This window comes from Ambystoma mexicanum, chromosome 9, assembly GCF_040938575.1.
Source record: "Ambystoma mexicanum isolate Mex_15411 chromosome 9, UKY_AmexF1_1, whole genome shotgun sequence".
In the NCBI taxonomy this organism is placed as follows: domain Eukaryota; kingdom Metazoa; phylum Chordata; class Amphibia; order Caudata; family Ambystomatidae; genus Ambystoma; species Ambystoma mexicanum.
The window spans coordinates 275,454,128-275,477,786 of record NC_090931.1 but is presented as its reverse complement, the minus strand read 5'-3'; the positions used below and the strand labels follow the sequence as shown (position 1 = coordinate 275,477,786).

Genomic DNA, 23,659 nt, shown 5'->3' with positions numbered 1-23,659 from the left:
TTTGTGTTGAATCATATTTCCTCGTTTTTCCTTTTTGTGGTGAAAACCCTCGTTAGGATCTGGGGACGGCATATTGGCCCAGACCACGACAAGGAACATTTATCATATTGTGAAACAATGAATTTTATATTTAGTTGACCATTTGAATTGGCCATATATTTCCTGTTTGCTTTTATTGTTGTATAAGCATGAGGGTTAGATAACCCTTGGTTAGTGTGTTCCCTTCAGTTTTTGTTAGGGAGGGAAATCCTCGTCACAGCAGAGATAGTGAGGCGTTCATCCAACCTACTAATTTAATAAAATGGGAAAAGTTGAAAACTCTCTACAAAGTTAGCGCCTCACATTTCTGACCCCTCACAACTCCTTGTAGGAAAATGAATGTGAGCAGTGGGTAGTCGCTGCTGGATTTCAGCCACCAGTGTGTGCAAGGTGGTCAAAATGCCCAAAGACCTATCCCTTGGTGCAGTTGCAGGTGCTGCAGCAAGGCCAAGAAGGGAAGGGCTAAAAGCTGGTGAGATGGTGCCCCTTGGTGAGCTATTGGCACAAATGAGTCAGGATCCCCTTGACCACCCTCCTGGTCAGAGTAAAAACGCCCTGGCAGGTCCTCCACTGAACTGGTGTAGTGTGTTGGCGACCTCCTGGGATCACCAAAGGGCCAAGGTGAAAAGTGATGTGGCCGTGGTGGGTTTAAGCAGGAAATCCTTAGCTGTAGGCATGTGCCTCACCAAATCCGAGCCTTTAGGAAATAGGTGATGACAGGAGCCTGCGGAGCAGGAAATGGTGCCATCGTTGACAGGACTCTTCGGAACCACCAACGGAGGTCAAGGCGGCAAAGATATTCTGGGCGTCAAGGTAACCATCACAGTAGCAACGGTGACAGTCGTCGATGAGCCCCTTAGTGTGATCAAAGCCGTCAATGGAAGACCAGTCTTCGTGGACGGGGCGGTCGTCGAGGGCACAATGGTCCTGATGGATGAGGCTGTCGACGAGGCGTGTGTTAAGGACTGAGTCGATGTCCGTGGAGCCACTGATGGGTCTTTGGACGACTTGCCCTTTGACGAAGCCTTGTGTTAGGTCGATTGCGCTAACAATTTTCTCATCAGAGGAACCAGCCTACCTGCTGGTAGGCTAACTGTGGCCCGAGCCGTTGATGGCGATCAGCCACTCTGATCTGGGTTCCGCAGCTGCGGCGACTGTCGATGAAGAAGGCATTGGAGCATGTGACGATTTTACCTTCTTTTGGATCTTCACCAGGGAAGCATCCTGAAAGGACCTCCACCTCTTTTTTGTCAGAAGGACCACAGTCTTTGGACCTGCCGGCCCTGGAAGAGGCATGACTACGCCTGGAAGGGCGCATCAGAGGCTTTCCATTCCTCTATCCACACCACTAACCTCCTATGGCGGTATTTGTGTGTCTTGGAGGAGAAGGCCTGGCAAATCAAACATCCATCCACATCGTCGATGCACCAAAGGTGCCGATCTTAAAGGAAGATGTTCTTCAGACCGCAGTTCTCACAGGCCCTGAAAAAAAAAGTCTTCGCAGTGTCCGCCATGGTGTCGAAGCAAAGACCCAAATCTAGGCCCATGGTGGCCACGAGTCAGAGATCTAATGATGGACCAAGGTTCTCCTCCGGCAACGCATCCCCACTGTCGGTAGTCACAATGTGACTAAAGAAAATCGGCAAAAAACAGCAAAATGCTGTCGGATTTCGAGGGGCGAAAAACCAGGAATCACACCACAAACATTTAAATAAAATATATGAAGATAGCCACCAGGGGTGGAGCTTAAGAGGATGAGTGTCATTGGCTGGGGCAGTATGACCCAACATGACTCCGATAGGCTATAGAAGCGACAAGCATTTTTTTTAGCTTAAAACTAAACTACTTTAATGTTACAGAGGATTCCAAGCCCCATGCTGAAGAAATACATCTTTTGAATAACTAGAAACAGCCTGGTCTTACCTGCACATTATAAAACTACAGCTAAAAGATGTGCAACTACCTAGATGAATAGTCTTCACAGAATGGTTTAAGCAGGGAGTTATGAACTCTTAGATAGTTCAGGTGATGTAGGTTAATACCAAGTTTTCAAATATACATTTTTAAACTAAAAGATTGGGTTTTTTAGCCTCAGTGAAACCAAAATGGACAAATAACAGTTCAGATCCTAATGTCATGCTTAGGGAAACATGTAAGAGGTTCCAGGAGCTAACACCAGACAAAAGAGCATCCAAGAAAAATTCAATATTGGTTGTTGGTAATTCATTCTATAGACAACAGATTTAAAGTGCATAGGAGAAGCAAAAGCTTGACTGTTTGAAAGACTGATCCTGAAATACAAATGTCATGTTAACTAACAACATTTCATATTAGTGTGAGAAGCGTGTTCTACCGTAAACTGGGGTCAGAACTTCCCAAATTTAGCAAAGCAATATTTAGAAGTGTTCCAGGGACATCCTTTGGCCGGATTTTAGTGTGCTGTGGGATGGAATCTGGCTGAGACAGCTCCCATCTTGTCCGTATGTGAATGATAGACTGCACAATGGCTTCACACTCCTGGTGCATGAAAGTCAGTGGTGTTCCCTGGTTGGCGATAGTTAGGGTGAACTGATTTTCATCCACAAGACAGATCTCCTCAATCTCAGAAGCATAATAAATATCATTTAGAAACACAGATTGTCCCAGGACCCTTGTTCTCTCAGCTGAAGTAACTTGAACTGCCGTAGAGCCCACCTGAAGAGAAACAAAAAGCAATGTTAGTGCCAGGGGTACAGAAAGCAGACATTTTACAGTTTGGGATTTGCAGGTAACACTACCGCAAAATGCAGCATAATGAGAACAACACTGTCTTTACAGGATAGCCTCAGCCCCAAACAAAACATACCATGCTACATTTCCCTGGTCCTTTTTGTACTTTGAGGTGCCAGTGAGGAGATGTTTTTACTTCACTTCTGATGTTCACAATCAATACTTAAACGGGCTCATCCTCGATTATTAGCGATGCCAACTCAGATGGAGAAATCACCCTGATGATAACAGATGAAACAATTGTACAAGATATGGTGTGATCTTATAGACGTGTTCTGTACTCTTCTCAGTGTCCGATCCAGCATGAAATTGTTTCGTCTATCCGAGCAGACATTGCACAAACTAGAAGGACATAGTTGGCAAATACAGCCGCAAAGAAGCTGCTCACACTGCCAGCTTTATAAGTGAGGAGTGCTGACTCAGAATTGGAAAAAAGCCAAAAGGGGTTTGCTTGGGTTGATGGAATTAGTGTTTTGCTGTAGGTCCCTTTTAACCAGCATTTAACAGCCTGAAGGACTCAAATTGACAGGGAGGTTTCATACTTCCTTGATACAAAACTGGTGTGTATCGCAAGCCAATCTTGCAATTTACTAGAAAAGATATTTGATTATTATTTTGTAACATAATAGGTCACTTTGCTGCCATTTTGTATCGCTGAATGTTTCATTTTGCACAACCAGATAGACTCTAAGCCAGGAAGCACGTGGGAATTTTGTGGCTTGTTGAGAGTTAGAGATCTTAATAAAGAGGGGGCCTTCTTATATGCAATAGGTGGTTGACCTGCCCCGCAAACATTCTTGTAGAGTGGGATTCTGGGTGAAACAGAATGCATTCTGAAGGTCTACTTGAAAATAATATTTTTCAGGACTTGGTAAGTCTCAGTATGTCCCTGAGGCCATCTTTGAGAAATACTGAATTTGCTGGACAAGAGAAGAAGGAAATATTAGGTTGGGTTTGGGGGGCAGATGGTCATTGTCCTACGGCTAAACAAAGTGTTGCCTAATAATGGCTTGTGAAGAGGCAGATGTGCACTTAATGTTGAATCCCAATCAGATTTTGGGAGAAAGACATGCAAAATGTGATGGAACGGTAGACACTGCAGTCGCGTTTTGTTCCACTGGCAGCAAACTGAGTAGGCTTGCAATATATGAACACATAATATGCCCTTTAAGTGAGATGCCTGGTCTTGAAACATATTTGTGCAACACCCCTTAGCTGAGATGACTACCTTTCAAGGGTTGAAGCCAAGCAACAGTTTAGTTCTGTGCAACTCCGCTCAACAAAATTAGGTTGAATCATGTGGTTGCTCTTTTGCAGATCATGGGCTTCAGTCCAGCTATGTATGGCAGATTTTAACGTGGTCACATCCTATAAACATTTGGGAACCATGATTCAATTCAAAGCCATGCTTACCTCCAACTCCGATCTTATAAAGCAAGACCAATATCCATCAGAGTATTTTGTAGATTAAATTCTGACCAAAAGGCACTTGTTTTATGTGCTTTTCAACTGAATACACGTACATTACTTGTGCAAGTTAAGCATGACTTACTTTGATCGAAACCTTTGTGTCTTTGTGGGCCAGCTTCAGTGCGTTGTTGAACACTTTCAAGTCCTCTTCTAAAGCCAAAGTGGCAGCTGGGAGTTTTTGCTGATCATGTTCAATGTGTTCTGCCAATTTTCCAGATGGATCAATGAAAATTAGCCTTTTGCTTCCTTTAAGGCCAGTTAGCAGCCTTTCATGATATTTGGTGTATTCTCTGACCCAAGAGTTACAATTGTAGATGTAAACCGCCGTCACGTTTTCATAAGCGAAGCCAGGGAAAACCACAAACCATTTTGAAAGGAAGTCTGTTTTAAAGCGATTGCTGGGCCCAGCATGGGTGAGGTCCACAACAATCTCGTATGGCTTGGCATAGTATGGCTTCAAGGTAAGCAACACGTGATAAATCAGCAAATCTCCATTGATCTGTCCTGTTTTGAACCTTTACAAGAACAAAAAAGTACATATTAGGACATCCTGGCTCAGGTTTAAAGATATGGTGAAGCACATACTTCTCTCAAATGTGGGAAACTAAATGAAAACAGCTAAAACTTGATTTGTCATTAGAACTACTATAGGCAATTTTGATACCAATTCCCCGATCAGAGTTAAAATACATCCTCCCAAACAGAACATCACCCCTGAAAATAACATGCAGAGAATATTTAAACTGTGCAGACGTTATGAAAACCAGAACACGTCAAAAAGGAATCCATAACCGGGCCAGATTTAAAAACATTTAAATACGTTACTTTTACTCAGAACAAAATAAATATATGAAGGTTTTTGATTTTACAATCACAAGTGCATAATCTCTATAAACTGTGATAAGAATAAGGCAAAAGGACGTCCACATACATAGAGCATGTCTAAGCATTCGAGTTAAAACACTGATGCCAGACAATGGATTTGATGATGCAAGCTTACTCTCCAACTGTGGCCAAATGGAGAAATGGGTACTCATGGTCACAGACATCTGGAACTAGGTACACACTGGGGAACACCAACACGTTACTGTGTCAGTTTAGTTTAGCATTCTCACAGATTATGCATATAAAGTTTTCAAACTATTCACTAAGGCCTCCACAGAAGCAGTTTTTAGCAAAACACATGTTCATTCTGTCAACAAATTATTTAGATGAAATCATAGTTTAATAAAATTGAAACAAATACAATGCAGATCTACAACAACAGTCAATAGTTCAACATTTGACTTTCTGCTAAAAAAGCAATAAAAAAGGCAATATTAAGAAAATATCAGCTCTTGTGTCTTTTCCTAATTGCAAAGGCACGTTCTATGAATGAGTAAACAGTGTGCAGATAAAGGCCCAAACAATACAAAAAAAGGCTGTTAGGACCCAGACTTCAAAAATGGGTCGCAAATATACCAGACACAACAGTACAAACGCAAGTATGTCCTCTCAAATTGAGCAATTGTAAAAGCATTTATCATTTGGGATCTTTTGAGCTTGCTGCCCATTAGTCAGACGTTAGAAGAAGAAAGTCAATTCTCATTTCTGCACACGCTTTACTATCGAAGTGAGATATTCTTATGGACTTAAATAGCTTCTGAGTGGGAGCTTATGCAGAGTACAAGCGCTTTCCAAGCTAGAAATCCTCCAGTTGTCCTCCTCCTTCATGACATTTAAATTGACCTGCCCTGCAAAGGTCATTCTGTGGAAAAGATGCATGCAATCATTTTCAGATTTGGTATTCCAATAAATGAGCCGGCTGGTGCTACAATATATGTCAGAATGTAATAAGTCCTACATCATAAGATGTGCTTGATTAAGACATGGATTTTCGAAATACGGAGTAAAAGTAATACAGGGTGTAATTTAATAGTATTCATAACAGACCTTAATTCCAGGTTCATAGAATGAGCAAGCTCTAGCAGAGAGCTATTAAAGAATAAAATTAGTGTTCTGTCGTTTGTGAGAACGCTTGGTAAATTATTTTATACCCAAACAATAAAAATGCTACTGGGACAAACCTGGCCATATAAATATGCACAATGAGGAATATATTGGAGTAGTGCCCCTTCCCCCAACAAATATTTGCACTAACTGTGAGCAGATCAGGTTGAATTATGCAAGATAGTAAAATCCAAGGAGGAGAACTCAGATAGCCAAGCCACGTTCGCCTTATTAGCCCAGATCAACTGCAGCTGTCAGGCAGGCATGCCAGCGCACAGAACATTGGATTTGGTCATGTTTACTTTCAGGTCATGTTTTGACATGTGTATAAAAATATGCCAAGTCTAAGCCTTGAAGGGCACAGGGGTTTAGAGCAAAGAGCATTAGATGGTCTCCATGGGCCAAAACACCAATAAAACAAGAGTACCCACTCTTGGTGAATTGACTAACAATATTTGGTTCAATTGGCAGAAGGGTCAGTAGAACACAACCTTGTCTAACTCCAAGCATAAGAGGGAATTTCTGTGAGTTTACCTCGCTGTCCATAGAAGATGTTTACTTTAAACCGCACATCCATTTCAATAATAATCGTTAATGGCCCATCAGGGGGTCAATGTCCAAGTGTGTAGTTTACAGAGTCAAAGGCTGCAATAAGGTCATTAAAACCAAATAAAGTGGCGCTTGTTTGCCAAGGACATACTTTTCAGCAATGAAATAGATTCATAAATTAATGCACTGCCCCCAAACCTTCAACAAAGCCACAATGGATATATTTAAGTATATCACTAAAAAAATAGCTTTTCCTTTGTAATGTTCTTACTGATGTAATCTCCTACCACTGATACCAAATGATAGCTATATTCCCATCATCAGCTGATTTTGGGAAACATTAAACTACCAAAAGGTAGCACGCGGCTGTGCCATACAGTCTCGCCTCAGTGCAGTCAATTCCATGGCTCTGTGAAGGATACCATTTGTGTTAAATAAACAGCCTGCCAAGCCCCCATAACACCTTTGCACCTTATTATCAGCAGCTGAGGGAACATAGAAACATATTTTAATGGTGCTTGTGTGTGGGCAAGTTGGTAGGTTGACGAGGAATTTGTGAGGAAAGAATCCATCAGAAACAATTGCGCTGTCCAACAATTTGTTCATCTTTCTCCCAAAGCAGTGTGAATCTGGAGGAGGGAAGAAACAAATAGGCATTCCCTAAACATGAAAACTGCTGCATAGCTAGGCCAAAAAGGCATCCTGGCCTGACAAGGTGTCTAGGCAGTAGTGTTTGGCAAAGGTGTGCAAAGATGCCCAAGTGGATGCCTTGCTGATGTCCAAGGCTGCACATCCCTCAACAGTGCAGAATAGTTACTAGGCCCAGGTGGAATGAGCCTTGACATAATCAAAGGCACTTCCTTTCATATCACATCATTAGATTTTGAGAAGCATAGCACAATCCACTTTTAGAGATACTGACTTAGTTACGGGCTTTCTGGAAGAGAGGAATCCACCCAGGTGGTCATCTGACAGGTTCCAATCTATATTTCAGCAACCGGTACAAAGGTTGAGGATTCTGATTCCTACAGACACCTGTTAAATTGTCTACCCTCTCTGGGAGATGTCAAGGAGGAGATATGGCCAAGTCCAGAAGGACCAGGTTCTACATCCTTTGAGACCAATCTAGGAGAAATCAATTATGGTGTAAGTGAATCTCCTCCAGCCCGAAATCTCCGTTTCCCTCATGGTCCCTCCCGGATGAAACTTCCAGAGCTGAACTCCTCCCACTTTTTGTTCATACTGAAGCCAATGAGTTACACATGAGGCTGAAAATGTCATCCAAGACTTCTTGGCAAGGCACCCAGTGTGGAAGAGTGATCCCTGACTGCTTAGGGTAACAGTCACCAAGTTCTCTGTCCGGGCACAATGAGAAGCCACAGACAAGGTCTCAGAACCACAGTAGCTTTGCTTATCTGGATAGAGGGAGGGAGCCTGCAATGCCTTGCTTTTTGTGGACTGCCTAGTGCATAACCACTGTCTTGTCCGTCAGAATCAGGGGACACTTATTTTGAACAGTAGGAAGAAAAGCAATCAAGGGCTAACAGATTACATGAAACTCTGACGAGCAGATTCATCTCTGCTGGGGGCCAAAGCCCACTCACCTCGAGATCGTTCAGGTGAGCGTCCCATTCTGGCAGAGTGGTATTCATAACTATCGTCATCTGAGGGCAAGTTTGCAAGAGCGCCTCTCACCTCTGCATGTTGTCTTGTCTGGCTCTCTGCAGGTGGTTGTACAACATTATGTTTGAAACCTGGAACATTTGGGTCATGCTGCCCAACCACTGACAACAAAGTAGCCACTGGAGCAACTTCATACACAGAGGAGCCTCTGGCACTAGGATGATGCAGTACACTAGGATGCCCAGGAGGTGCAGGAAACCAGAGGCTGCAATTAGTGATTGGAAAATGCTCACATTGTGTGGATGTTTGTGAATCTGTCCTGGGAGGAAAAACGGTGCCCGAGTCGGTGCTGAGAACCACTATAATTAACTCTAGGTGGCAGGTGGGTGTTATGTAGGACTTTAAATTGAGGGAGAAGCCAGGTTGTACAGCAGATGAAAGTACAATGCAGGTGGTCAGGAACCAGCTCTGGAGAGTGAGCTTGAATGAACCAATTGTCTAGGAATGGGAAGGCCTGCATTTTATCCTGATAGATGCACAGCCACCACAAGAACCTGGTGCAAAAACATGGGTAAGGCAAAAAGGAAGGACCCTGAAATTGTAGCGGGTGGTACTGATCATGAATCTTGGGTATTTCCTGTGTTTTGGATGAATGGGTACATAGAAATTATAGGTTACTCACCGTAGTGACTAACATACTCCTAGTCCATAGTGCCCTTTCCTCCATACTGTATGGGTGTCGCTAGGGACGGGAGACGGCACCTTTTTCACCAGAAAAATCCCCTTCCCCTTTAAATATTAACATTTCCTAATGACACCAGTTTTATTGGGGGGGGGGGTGGGACATATGGAGGAAAGGGGACTATGGACTAGGAGTACGTTAGTGAATACGGTGAGTAACTTATAATTACTCCTATGTCCTGTCCCCTTTCCTCTCTACTGTATGGGTAAGTACAATTGAATGTAGCCCCAGGGTGGAGAGATGCTCTCTTAAGAAAACAAGTTCCTTAACACTTCCTTACCAAATGCCGCGACCGACCAGGAGCCGGCATCCAAGCAGTAGTGCTTGCAGAAGGCTGAGGGCGTAGCTCATGTAGCCGCTTTGCTGATAACCAGCCACGGAACGTGCATCTGGAAAGCAACCGCTGTGGTTTTAGCTCTGATTGCGTGTCCATGCATATTTGAACGAAGAGGTTTGTGCTGCCCTTCGTACGCCTCCTTGATAGCCGTAACCATCCACCTTGCTATGGAAGCCTTGGAAGCTTGACAGCCAAGCTTTGACCCACCACTGGTGACAAAGAGGGAGTCTGATTTGCGGAAGCTCTTGTTCCTGTCCGGGTAGTATCTCAGCGCAGGACTCGCGTCCAGACAGTGCAGTACCCTCCGAGTGTCATCCTTGGGGTCTGTGAAGAACATTGGTAGCACTATCTCCTCACTTAAGTGAAAAGAGGAGACGACCTTAGGTAAGAATGCGGATTGAGTTCTAAACACCACATTGTCCTTCTGAAAAGTATTATAAGGCGCTCAAGCCACCAGCGCCAGGATTTCACCGATCCGACAAGCTGAGGTAAGGCCCACCAGGAGGGTCGTCTTAATAATGACTAGCCTGATGTCCGCAGAGACCATAGGTTTGAAAGTTTTATGTGCCAGGGTGCCCAAGACCACATTGAGGTCCCACACGGAATGTGGCTTCTTGGTAGGTGTTAAAGCCTGATAAGGCCCACCAAGTATCTTTTAACCACCGGATTAGAGGATGGAAATTACTCCTCCTCTGAGTTCCTGTAGACTCCAATGGCTACCAGATCGGTGCGGCATGTGTCTACCTGCATCCCAGAGTGTGGGAGGTGGTCAGAGAAGGATACCACGTCGTCAAGAGTGCAGGTCAATGGATCGACCTCTTGATTTCGCCCAGTGACAAAACCTGGCCCACTTGTTTTTCTACTCGCTCCTGGTAGCATCGCTCCTAGCCTCTTTTATAATGTCTAGGTTCACTTGGGAGAGATGCAGATGGCTGTGTAACTTGTACAGGAACCATGCTGTGAGGGATAACCACTGGGGGGCGAGGTGGATGACTGTGCCTCCCTGCTGAGAGAGTAGGTGTGCTGGGCCCAGCAGAAGGTGCACTGGGGCCTGATCCGGCAGGCTGAGTAGTTCCGAGAACCATGGCCTTGCTGGTCACCACAGAGCCATCAGGATGATTCGGAGGTGCCGGGTCTCCCTGATCTTGCAGATTACCCTGTGGACCAGGGGAGTGGGAGGGAAGGCATACACATGTTGTCCCAATGGATCTGCATCACGTTGCCCAGAGAGCCCCCCCCCCTGTCCCTGCCAGGACGCAAACTGGGGGTAGCTCCTGTTGGACGAGGTGGCAAAGAGATACACCAGTCGGAGATCCCCTGAAGGACATCTTCGTCCAACTGGCATTCTTAGTTGTCTGCACCCAGCCTGCTGAGCCTGTCGGCCTCTAGGTTGGACTCCCCCGGGAGGTGGATTGCTGCCAGGTGCTTGTCGTTTACCAGAACCCACTCCCAAATGCTGACTGCTAGAGTGCCGAGGGGAGGAGACCTGGTGATACCCTGCTTGTTGATGTAATACATGCTGGTGGAGCGGTCTCTCTGAATGAGGATCGCCTTTCCGCTGATGATCGGGAGGAAGCCTTTGAGAGCGAGCCAGATGGCCATCAACTCGAGCCAGTTGATGTGGGCCGCTTGCTCCTGATGGGACCATACCCCATGGACACAGTGGCTGCCCAAGGTAGCTCCCCAGCCCGCTAAGGACGAGTCTGTGGTGATGGTGACCTGCGGTGCTGGTTGAAGTAAGGGTCTGCCTATCCGCTTGTTGTTGTCCTAGCTCCACCAGACTAGGTCCTGGTGGAGATGGTGTTGGATGCTGACCTGCTCTGCCTGGGAACCCCTATTCTGACTCCAGGAGGCTGCTGATACGCTCACCTGGCTACCACAGGTGCGTTGATCTGAACTGGACAGCTGCGGTCTCCACCAATGTGACGCGTAGTGCCGAGATGACGGACTGGACTGGCCCACCTAGCTTCGTTTGCTTGGCCCGTAGGAATATTCTTCTGATGGTTTGGAAAGATGAGCTCTCCATCCTGCATTGAGCGCAGGGGCGCGTAGATAACCAATTGCTTCACTGGCTCGAAGAAATTGGTGAGTTCCAGAACAATATTGACTCCGAGTGTCCCGGCAAGACGCCGTAAGTATGTAGTTCGTAAGAGTTCAAATGTCTGACTTTCACTCTGTCCGATTCCTTGCAGGTTGCAGCTTGACCCTAGCGAAGAGTTCCTCGTGGCAACCGGTAATATTCAGGTAAGGATTTGTATTATCCAACACAGTTCGATAAAATAATGTCAATATGTAACCTGTTGCTTTCTCCCTTATTCGGGCGCTGAGAGAAAGTATGAAGTCTAGGGGAATAATGCCTTCGGCGGTAAAATCAGGTAAGTCTATTGTGGAGAGGAGGTTTCCCCTTGTTTGTCCCTTTGTTTCACCTTGCTGTCCTTTTGGTTCCCCTTAGGGGCCGGGGTTCGGCGAGGATGCAGTGGAAGCTGCACCGACCCGTGAGAAGGAATAGTACCCCCGGTGGTAAAATCAGGTAAGTCTATGGGGGGGTAGCTAATATTGCCTCTGTGTATTCCCTTGGCTCACCTTGCTGTTCTCGTCTTCCCCTTAGGTGCCGGAGTGCGGCGGGAACATGCAGAAGGATGCGGTGGAATGTGAAGATGCTGCGAAGGCCGGTGAGTTCAGCGCGGCGCTGCAGCAGGCGAGGCGACGGGCATAAAATAACTTCTTTCTTCCAGCTCGAAGGCGCGATGGATCGGGAATTCAGGTAAGGATCAAAGGTATTGCTCTTGTTCTAACCTTTTCTCCTTCTTTCTCCCTTATTCTAGGAGCTCCAGACTCGAGGCGGGCGTGGCAGAAGACTGGATGCAGACTTGCAGGCACGGTAAGCGTTACGCTGCTGAATGCAGAATAACGCGAAGCGTGTGCTGCTCTTTGGGCGTGGTTTAAATAGCCTCCAAAGTAGTCCCAGGTAAGTATTCCTCCCCAGCCCCACCCGAGTAAAAAAATAGTCCCTAGGTAAAGTAGTCCCTTCCAAGCCTCTTTTGGCTTGGAGCTCTTGCAGCATGGTCTGCATCAGGTGAGTTTGCAGCATGGTCTGCATCATGTAAGTTTTAATCTATGAGCTTGGCGCCTATGGCGCCAGGACTGACTCTCCATATGAGCCTGGCGCCATAGGCGCCAGCACTGCACCCAAATAGCCCCTAGCAGGGGTTGTTGGGCTTGCTTAGAATAACTTGATGCCTGCTTCCGGGGTTGCTGGACTTGGTCTGGGCCCCCGGGGGTAGGAATCACGACAGCTGCGAAGTGCAACTAAAATCATCTCATTTTGAGCCCCGTATGCGGCACTGCCAAGAGACATGCGGGTGGAGGCAGTGTGCTGGACTGCATCCAGAGACCTTGCCCTGAGCAACCAGTCATCTATATATGGGTAGATGTGAGGCCCCTGTGCCAGGAGTAGGGCTGCAACAGCGTTCATCTATCTTGTAAAGACCCTGGGGGCCGAATTGAGGGCTAAGGGTAGAACCTTGTATTGGAAGTGAAAACCCTTAATCCTGAACCTCAGAACGGACCAATGGGGTTGACAGATCGGGATGTGTAGGTAGGCATCCTTCAGATCTAGGGAGCACATCCAGTCTCCTGCACACAATGTCTCTGCAATTAGCGCCGGGGTAACCATCTTGAACTTTTGGGGAGCAAGGGAACGGTTCAAGATGGAAAGGTCCAATACAACTCTCAGGCCAGTCTGGTTCGTTTTGTGTATGGTGAAAATTTGTGAATAGAAGCCCATACCCTGCTGCGAGGTTGGGACTTCCTCCACTGCCCGACTCTACGAGCGAGTGTATTTGCCCCAACAGAGTTGCTTTAGCAATCTGTGGGAGCGGAGTGGAGGAGAAAAGAGAAGGAGGGATAGTAAGCTCGAAGCCCGTGGATACTACAGAGAAGCTCCTTGGGTCTGTGAACATTGTCCGCCAGCAGAGTGTGAAAAGGGCAAGCCTGCCCCCCACCGGAGACTCATGGATCCGGACGATGTGTCACGATTTCTTACCCTCTGAGGCTGGGACTGGAAAAGGTCCTTGTGAGCCGCCTGTCTTCAGGACCAAACCATCCTTCCCAAGTTGCAGGCTTCCATTGGGGCTTTAAAGACCACAAAACATTATCAGATGCTCTCCTGGAGCCAGTCCTGGCGCCTTTGGTACCAGGCTCATACTATTTGACCACATGGAATGAGGTGCCAGTGAACATGTAGGCACACATAGCCCAGTCCTGAAGAACTGAACTATGCAGTCTAGTTTCTAGGGTGTGGCTGGGCCTGGAACTACTTTACCTGGGACTATTTTACCTGGGCGATATAAACCACACCCAAAGAGCAGAACACGCATCGCGTTATTCTGCACTCCTGCAGTGTAACGCTCACCATGCCAGCTCTACTCCTGCTTACCTGGACTTCAGCCACACCCTGTTCTCTTCATCGGGAACCACAGACCATCAGCACCTGTCGAAAAAGGGAAAAACAAGAAGAACAACATTAGTTAAGTTCTTACCTGAGAGAAGCAGTCTTTCCAATTCCATCCGAACGGCTCTCTCTCCCGCCGCTCCTGAGGACCATCGCACCTGCAGAAAGGAGAGAAGGGAGAACAAAAACTTACCCGGAGTCATCAGTCGTCTCAGGATTCCATCGAAGTGGTCCACACGGTCGCTGCTCTGGAGCATCACCGCACCTGTAGAGGAAGGAAAAAGACACCAGGTTAGCCGCGCAATAGACAAATACCCATTTTAAAATACATCTCGACGCCGCGCTCACGCGCTAACACCCACCTGCATAAATATTGCTCAGCGCCGCATTTAGGTGTCCATTGCTTAACCTGGCATCTCCAAAGACCGCTCCTGCAAAATAATAAGGACAATAGTGAAACTTTGGCAACAAGAAGAAACACATTAAGCAAAAACAGTTACCAAGAACCAATTGGTACCAAGACTTACTTATGGAGTCACAGCTGGTCTGGATTCCACTTACAGGTCGTAGGATCAGTAGGATCAGTGAAGGAACTAGATCCAGTTAAAGTGCCTAAGAACATTAAAGTGCCCCTGCATTCAGACGCAGGACGGAGAGCCCATCGTTAAAATACCTACGGTGAGACATAAGCACAGAGGGAAGCGGTTGGAGGCATGAGGGAGGTGGGAGTCTTGCCCACCCTACGCAGCAAGTTAACTTCTCCGTTCATCATTTTAGGTTAGCGCCCAAGCGTGAGTGAAGCAGTGGGACAGGAAGAGACGCGTGCAGACGTCCATCGCTCAGCTTCGTGTAACGCCCCCGTGGAGACCAGGTGAGCGTAACAACTCCAATATGTCCTATGGCACTATTTTGGCTTCAGCCATGCCAGCCTTGAAGCGAACCTGGCTCTGCACAGGGAGTACAGGTAGGAAGTCAGTGATCTCCTGCCCAAGCCTCTGGCTGACCGCTGCCAGCATGGCATCCGCATTGGAATGGCGCAGATGGAGAGTGGCATTGCAAAAGATTTTCTTTCCAAATGCTTCCAGTATTTTCTCCTCCTTACCCAGGAGTGCTGAGGCTGATGTAGCCGAGGACAACTGAGGCTTAGAGTACAGTGAAGCTGCTGCCATCACCGATGAGTGTGGCTGGGGGTGCGCCGACAGTAAGAGGGGGGTCCGCTTCCGTTTGCCTAAACTTAGTGTTCGAGACGCTGATTGGTAGGCTGGGTAGAATGTGGCTTCAGCCATACTTTTTTGGCAAGCGCCACCATGTCCTTCTGCAGTGGGATTCCCGTTCTTGCCGTGGGACTTGAGTGAGAACTTCTGCCAATACCCATGCCTCCGGTTGTTCCACATGTGGCTGTGGGATTCTCCCAAATACTCAGCCAGGCCTGCCAGCTCTTTGTGAAAGGCTTTGGCTGATGGAGTGTCGGGTCCTCCCTGTCATCTGTGTCCACCATTGTCCCTTGCTGGTTCGGTGCAGTCAGAGGAGTGCTGGGCGCAGGAAGCTGTGGCGTACTGGCTATCAGCACCGGAGCCTGCTGCAGCAGCGTGGACAGGGCTGTCGTGGCTGGAACAGGCATGGGAGCCGGTGTTGTAGGGACTGGCGTGTGCGCCTGGGACTGTGCTGAACTTAGAGGAGCTGGACCCAAAGGCAGTGTGGCCGTGGGTGCTAGCAGCTGTACCGGAGGAAGCATGTCCCTGATCACATTCCTAAGGATGGTATCCATCTGTGGGGACCTCACGAGAGTAAGGAACTTCTTAAAGAACCTGTCTTGACAGGCCGGAGGAGTGCTGGATGGAGTAGGCATAGGTGCAGGGTCTTGAGGTTGCCGAGACCTAGGTGTGCCCTGTCTTGCAATATGGGACAAGATGCATCTGCCCTGCGAAGTAGATGGGTATGCTGTGGGCCAAATGGCAGGCATTGACCAGTCCCACCTGGAAACTCGCTCCGCCACCTGGTCCCGAGAGGGAGGTGGTGTCGGGTGAGCCTTCATTTTGTCTGGCCCGGCTGCCATTTTGTCTTGCTGCATGCCATGTGCCTGCGTCGTGGTACTTACAGCGCTGGGCCTGGCTTCCTCCATTACACGGAGCGGTGGAGGCCTACCCTGCAGATCAGGACTGGGCATGATAGGCGGAGTGTCCCCGGCTGTAGAGCCGGTAGCGCTGCATACAGGCACCCACTGAGACATCAGTCCAGTGTTAGGGGGTAGCCCTTGAGTTGAGACCTAGTAATAGTACCTTGTGTCCCTCAGCAGGATGACTAGTCGGATCTTGCGATCCCTCGGCCTGGTGGCCGGTAGCTGGAGCAGCCTCAGTGCCTGTGCTGGTCGTAGGACCGGTAAGGTCCTTTCTGCTCGTGCGCTTCCTGGGAAAGAAGTCGCCTTTGCGGGATGAGGAGGAGAACAGTGCACCTACCTCGGGCCTGATCTTCTGCTTCACGAATGCTTTAGGTCCCAAGGACGCAACCTCCCAAAGAGCTCACTCGACCTGGCTAGTCTGTTCTTGAGAGCGTGCTGTGTCAGAGCTTTGCACGCAGTAGAGCCATCCCAGCCGTGGTCTGGGCCAAGGCAGTGGAGGCAGAGGGCATGGGGATCAGACATTGGGAAGGGACCCTCTCAGGATGGGCACCTGCTGAAGTTCGCTGTAGTCGACATGTGCCAGGGTGGAGCGCGACGCCAGAGCACAAAGCGGTACCTGACAATTGAAAAAGAAATACAAAGACAAATGTACTTCTCTGGGGAGGAGCGCATGGAATTACTAAGCCAGAGGGCTAATGCAGGAGCGCTGGTGAAAGAGGTCCGGGCCCGTCGACGCAGAAAAGAGGTCTGAGGAGTGGCACCTGTGGACGGAGCTAGGGGAAGCACATGCTCCCAGGGCCATCCGCCGCGCGCATCTGAATTTAAAGTGGAAGATGATTTTTCTGGTGAAAAAGGTTCCATCTCCCGTCCCTAGCGAGGGACGCCCATACAGTATGGAGGAAAGGGGACGGGACGTAGGAGTAGTATGTGTATGCGAGGTTCATGGACACCAACCAGTCCTACAACTGGAAAGCCTGAAAGATCTGGGCCCGAGAGACAATTTTGAATGTGTCCTTCCGAAGTAACCTGATCAAGAGCCTCAAGGTTCATGATGGAAGAAACCTCAATCATCCTTTAGCAACAGAAAGTACAGGGAATACATTTCTTTGCCCCTTTCCAAGGCAGTGACCAGCTTGATAGCTGCCTTTTCCAACTACCTTTAAAAGCAAAGGAACCAGGGACAAGGAAGGGCCAGAGGAAGGATGGCGTAGAGGTAGCCGAGCAAAGGGAAGACAGAACCTAGAAGCAATTGCAAGGCCAGTTAACGGATGAAGCCTGCCCTCACCCTCAGAGTACAAGGAGAAACAACTAAAAGGATGCTTATTAAAGAAAGAGTAAGATTAAGTGTTAATCATTGTGGCAGGCTACTGCATGTCCTGGCCACGGCCATGGCCTTTTTCTAGCAACTAGACTGCTTTAGCTCTGAAAAGATTATCCCCATCAAAGAGCATATCTAAGAGCTTTGCCTGAACATGCCGCGCAAATCTGGACGTGTTAAGGCACATGTGTGTTCTAACAATGGATCCCAAAAGAGCTGGCTAAATCATTGACTGGATCAAGGGCTGACTGCAATTAGGGTGCAAAGCCTTTTTTCCATCCTCAACGAGGGAGGTAAAACCATCCTGTATCTCCCCAGCCGGTAAGGTTTCCACTCCATGCAACACAACACCAGGAAGGCAAGGAAAGTCTGATGTTTTAAGAGCTGCTGAGCAAGCTAGCACTTCCATTACTAATATTACTAGAGATTCCAAAAGTTGGTTATGTAGCAAGAAAACTGAGGTCATATTGGGCGGCTGTTTCATCAATTCTTTATCTACTGCCAGGAAGGAAAATTTACTTACCCGTAATGTTCTGTGGATTCTTCACCTGTAGATTCCTCATCAGATAGATATCCATTCCAGTGTCAGCTTCTCAGAAAACATTTCAACAGGGGGTCTAGTGCATCTCGACTCAGTCGTTGATCCATCTTGACTTGATGTGGTGCTCGTCGACTCAGGACTTGACGTCAGACGCTGCACATATACATCACTATGCCCATGTACCTCGGTTCCCTAATTTCCCCTCCGCCCCCAAGCTCAGCCGCTGCGGAGGATGAATCCAGACATTTGGCTATAAACAGCCACAACTCACATTTAAAATGGGGGACAAAAAATAAATTATTTTTCTTGTTGAAAACAGAACCGGAAAGAAATTTAAGACAGCACAAACCAGAAGTGGCTTTAATATAAGCCTACGTACCAACTGTTCACTGCCTCATCTCCTAAAAGCAGGCTAGCCACGACAGAACGGCAGACAGTTTCATAGCGGGCCGGATTGGGGGCGGGGGGTGATGAGGAATCTGTGGTAGAAGAATCCACAGAAAGACCATTACTGTTAAGCGACTCCTCTATTGGACTGCTTTGTCCCACAGATCCTCATGAGATAGAATCCCAAAGCAGTATAGAGCGTGGAGGTGGATGAAAGTCTTTAAACAAGATAGTTCTGTAAGACTGCCCTACCAAAACGAGTGTCTGCACCATGTGCCATGTCGAGGCAGAAGTGCTTGGCAAAAGTGTGCAATGACGACCACATCGTCTCCTGGCACGTCTCTTACCGGGATGCCCCTTTGCAGCACAGAAGACACTGCCATGCCTGTGGTAAAATGAGCTCCTATGCCCGGTGGCAGTTCCTTCACCACCTTGTGGTAACACTCCGCAATGCAGAGGTTTATCCATCTGGAGACTGTCTGCTTGGATACAGCCAAACCTTTTCTAGAGAGGAAATTCCACAAAAAGCTGGCACATTTTTTAAAATTCAGCAGTCCTCGCAACATGAAAACTCTGGGCCCTCAGAATACAACCTGTGTAGCCTCTCCTCATCTTTGGAAGGGGTCAAGGGAGGGTAGAACACTGGCAAGTCTATGCTTTATGGCACGTGAAATTCAGAGATTACCATGTATAGGAATCCCGGGCACACCTTCAGTGACACTTTCTCTTTGTAAAGGCAGGGGAAAGATGGCTTGCAGGACAATGCCTGTAGTTCACCAACACATTTGGCAGACGAGATTGCCACCAGAAAAGCAGTTTTCAGTGTGGACAACCTAATCTAACATGAGTGCATAGGCCCGAATGGAGCAGTCATCAAAAAAGTTAGAACCAGGTTAAGGTCCCAGTATGGAACAATAAAACGAGTGGGCGGAAAACTTTTTATTAGGCCTTTCAGGAATTGAGCGATAACTGTGATTTTGAAAAAAGATCCCTGATCCGGTGTCCTTTTAAAAACAGACAAAGCTGCCAAGTAGCCTTTGACAGTTGCAACCTGAAGGCCGATGAGGCTAGTGATAAAAGGAACTCAATCACTGAAGTGGTGGGGCAAGAGATAGGATTGATCTTGTGTTCCCTGCACCACACCTCAAATCTTCTCCATCTGCAAGCATACAGAGATCTTGTAGAGGGTTTCACGCAGCCAGTAGCACCTCAAGTACCTCGTCTGAGAGATCCCAGTCATCATATATCATCCTTTCAAGAGCCAGGCATGTAGTTTGAGGTACTGTGGATTTGGGTGAAGTGACTGACCTTCCGACTGAGATAGTCGGTCCGGACGTCTAGGTAACCGGAGAGGTGGGCAGATGGTCAATTCCAGGAGTTCTGAGTACCATGTTCTCCTCGCTCAATCTGGAAATATCAAGATCATGGTCGGTTCAAACCTCCTCAACCTCCTGAGAACCTGCGGCATGACGGGAATTGGGGGGAAGGCATAGTGGTGGTCGAAGTCCCACTCCACTAGGATTGCATCCCCCAGTGCACCTTTCTTTTGGCAGGGAATTCCTTCGAGCAGAACTGTTTGTACTTCCTGTTGGAACTCGTGGTTAGTAAACAGATCCGCCATTGGGGTACCCCACTGAGCGAAGATCTCCTTGAGAACCTCTGGGGACACCTCCCACTCGTGTGAGATCATGCTCTGCCTGCTTAAGGCAGCTGCCAGCCCGTTCTCTGCTCCCGCAAGATGCAATGCCGAAAAAGAGATCTGATTCTCTAACAACCAGAACCGTAGCTGCATTGCCTCCCTGCAAAAGGGCAGGGACTGCATACCACCTTCCTTGTTCAGGTAGTGCATGGCCACTGTGTTGTCCATCATGATCAGGACATGCTTGCCTTTGAGAGAAGGCGAAAAAGCCATCAGGGCTAACCTAATCACCCGCATCTCCAGCCTGTTGATGTGCCACTGGCTCTCCATTGGAAAGCAAAGGCTGCTCACCTGTAGATCCTCGCAGTGAGCGCCTCAACCTTTCAGAGACACATCTGTCACCACCCAGTATTGGGGCCACGCAAGCCAGAAAGATTCTCCCGCCATCATGTTCCTTCTGTTGGCCCACCAAGCTAGGTCCTTGGCCACTGACTTCGACACCTTGAGGATATGGTTCTTGGTGCCGAAATACTGAGTTTACCTCTTAGCAGTCACTGCAGGGATTGCATTCGCAACCTGTCCTCTCGACCAGAAAAATGCAGGAAGCCATGAGGCCCAATAGGCAGAGGAAGGAGGCTGCTGATAATATTTTGCGGCTCTGGAAGAGTTCGACCATTTGTCGAATACTGGCAACTCTCTCCTCGGTTGGAAAGGCCTTTCCTGCCTGAGTGTCTAGGACCGCTCCGATGAACTGGAGCCTCTGTGTTGGTGTAGTGTGGGACCAATGGAAGTTCAGGGAGAAGCCCAACCTGTGAAGCAGCGAGCAAGTGTCCTCAAATTGAGTTGATACTTGCTCTGGCAACTTCCCCCGGATCAGCCAGTCATCCAGGAAGGGAAATACATGGATGCTGATCTTCCGAGGTGCACTGCCATCAGCTTGGTGAAGATTCTGGGTGCGAAGGTTAATTCAAAGGGGAGCACATTGAATTGTTAGTGGATATCCCCCACGAGGAATCGCAGGGACTGCGTGCGCCTTTGGTGGATGGGCACATGAAAGCATGCGTCCTGTAGATCCAACGACACCAACCAGTCCTAGAGCTGAAGAGAGTGGAGAATTTCTTGCAATGTCATTATTTTGAATTTATTTTTCCCTCAGGAACTTGTTTACTGCCCTGTGGTGAATCTATTGGAGTAATCACTGATCTCCCGACGTTAATCTACTCTCATGTGGCCAGGCGGCGGCAATATGAGGGAGGATCAGATGGGAGGAGATGGCCTCCAGGGAGATGCCATGACTCCATTGGGTGAGACATGGTATTCCCCCATTTTACCTTGAGAATAACCTCCCCATATCTAAAAGGCTCCTCAAGGCTTACTGCCACGTTTACTCCCCTTTTTCCATAAAGAACAGGGAAACCCCTTTTAGCCAAATCTTGCAAATCTGATGGCATTACCTTTTTTAATTCCACTCATTCCATCAGAAAGGATTTACCATCCAAACCTTTTAAAAATGCTCATTCAACTTCCACCAGGCAACCATTTATAATGGACTTCTGTTCCCAGAGTTTACCAACTACTGGGATGAAGAGGAGGAAAGATCAAGCAATGTGGAACAAGAGAGACTGAACCTAGTGAGCGCTAGGGATGTAACGGTATTACGGTATACCGTTAAAGATACCGTGAACCACTTAATTGAACAATAATAACCGCCACATCGTTTATACCGGTATACCGTTCACACCGTTAAGTGTGCTTTTCAATCTGATTTGGAAAGGCTGCAGTAAGCAAGTGCTGCGCAGTCTTGGTCTTGCACTGTTGGATGTGCCGTCTGCCAAGTAGTTTCAGTTGGAGCAGTTTTTAATGCCATTCCATAAACCACACATGTCTGACGAAAAATCAATATGTTAGCAATAGGAAGAATAAATACAGTGCCAAGAAGGAAAAGGGTTTACTTTGGGTTGGCGGTTTGGGGTTTATATATTTATAATGGATAATGTTTTCTAAACATATGACAATGGGGGATTTCCCTGGTTCCATCATTGAATTTACATATAATAAGTCACAGTGCGAAATGTACTCATCTCTGTGGGTATTCCCTGCTGCCATACCAAAGTGTAACATGTCCGTGATTACTGAACACCTTTTGGCCCTCAAGTAAACTAAAGGCTGTAACGTAAAGAGAGAGTGCGTGTGTGCGTGTGTGCGTGTATGCGCACAAGCGTATACTACCATCAGACTCCATTGATCTGTGGCATGCAGGTTATCAAGATGGCAACATGTTCATCTTCACCAGTAGCCAGTGGGGGGGCTAAAAGCTGAAATGACCACTTAAGAAAAGCTATTCAGTTTGCTTTGCCAGGCACAGCAGGGCTCCCCCCCGCCCCTCCTCCTCTCCACACGTGTGTTTGTGTTTGGTGGAAGCAAGGGGTGGCATTTCAGTGGAAAGTAGGTTGAAAAGCCCAATTCTGGCCCTGGGTGCCTGGCTTTGTTTGTGATGATAAATCTGACAACTTATGACCTTTTAGAAAATATTGGTTAAGATTAGTTAACTCCACCTGCTATACCGCGATAACCATGATATACCATCATTTGGCAAGAAGGTTATTGTACCGTCATAAAACTAATTTCGTGACACCCCTAGTGAGCGCTCTAGTGTTTTCCGGCACACACAAGTGCTCGGGAAATGTAAGCAGCCCGAACAGAGGGCAGCTGCTGTGGCGACTGGCGAAAGAGTCATAACCCTATGCACAGAGCGGAGAGTCGAGAAGCCAGAACCGGCGTGGTGGAGCAAGACGGCACATCACCGGAAGGAGGAACTGCTAGGCCAAGGGATGCTCTGCGAGGACGCCGGGAGACGGTGAGGAACACTTGGGCGTTTGCAGACTGTGAAGAGCAGTATTCCGCATACTGGAGCCGTGAGAACAGCAGGCTTGCAGAGTAGATGCCATGGAGGTCCGACGCACGAAGGAAAGCATACCGTTAGAGAGAAGCATAGGGGAATACTTCACTGGCCGAGCCCAGGAGAAGTTTTCAAAACCAACAGAAACCGGTGAGTCCTCGAGAGACCAATAAGGACACTGTGGTGCATCAGAGAGTACAAATTATTGAAAGATTCCTAGCTGAGAAAGAAAAGAGAAATTAACATACAAGTCACAGGAAACTTAAGACACAAATTAACACTTTGTTAATGTGTAAAAGTACACAGTGCACTTATGAAAATAACAGGAAGATGATCATATATCAGGCAGCTACATTATCCAATATTGTATACAAGCAGCTTTTGGAGCAGGTAGAAAACCTGAAGAAGCAGAAGTCCTGGCAAGAGCATGGACAAAGCAGTTACAAGTGTGTGAACATGGGAAGTCCTGGCAGGAGAGAATACCAGGCAATCCCAAGTGTATAAAACCAAAGTCCTGGAAGGCCCCAAAGAACTGTTCTGAAAGAAGCCAACAATGTGAAGTAAAATGAGTTTGGTGTACAAGTGTTGCACTTGGCAAAGAACTGTTGTGTATAAAAAGCCCAAAGAATAAAGAGGAATCCAGGGGAAGGGAACTGCCCTCTGGAACCAAGAACTTAATCCTTCAGGAAGAGTTTGTTTAAGTAATTTTCCTTTATGAACACTTTTTTCCAAACCAACCCACGTTAAAGACAACTCACCCTTTTCTCATTAGAGTTAAGTTTGCA

At 47.5% G+C, this 23,659-nt stretch overlaps 1 protein-coding gene across 7 annotated transcripts in view; it reads right to left on the bottom strand.

The window, feature by feature from the left end:
- The window catches only part of NF1 (neurofibromin 1), a 3,279,657-nt gene that overhangs the window by 1,038,987 nt on the left and 2,217,011 nt on the right, over positions 1 to 23,659 (bottom strand). For all 7 annotated transcript variants that reach the window (XM_069614617.1, XM_069614618.1, XM_069614621.1 and 4 more), the window contains 2 exons: positions 4,361 to 4,793; positions 2,393 to 2,733 (listed from right to left, as the gene is read on the bottom strand). In XM_069614617.1, the coding sequence (XP_069470718.1) occupies positions 2,393 to 2,733; positions 4,361 to 4,793 (774 nt within the window). The remainder of the gene's footprint in view (positions 1 to 2,392; positions 2,734 to 4,360; positions 4,794 to 23,659) is intronic.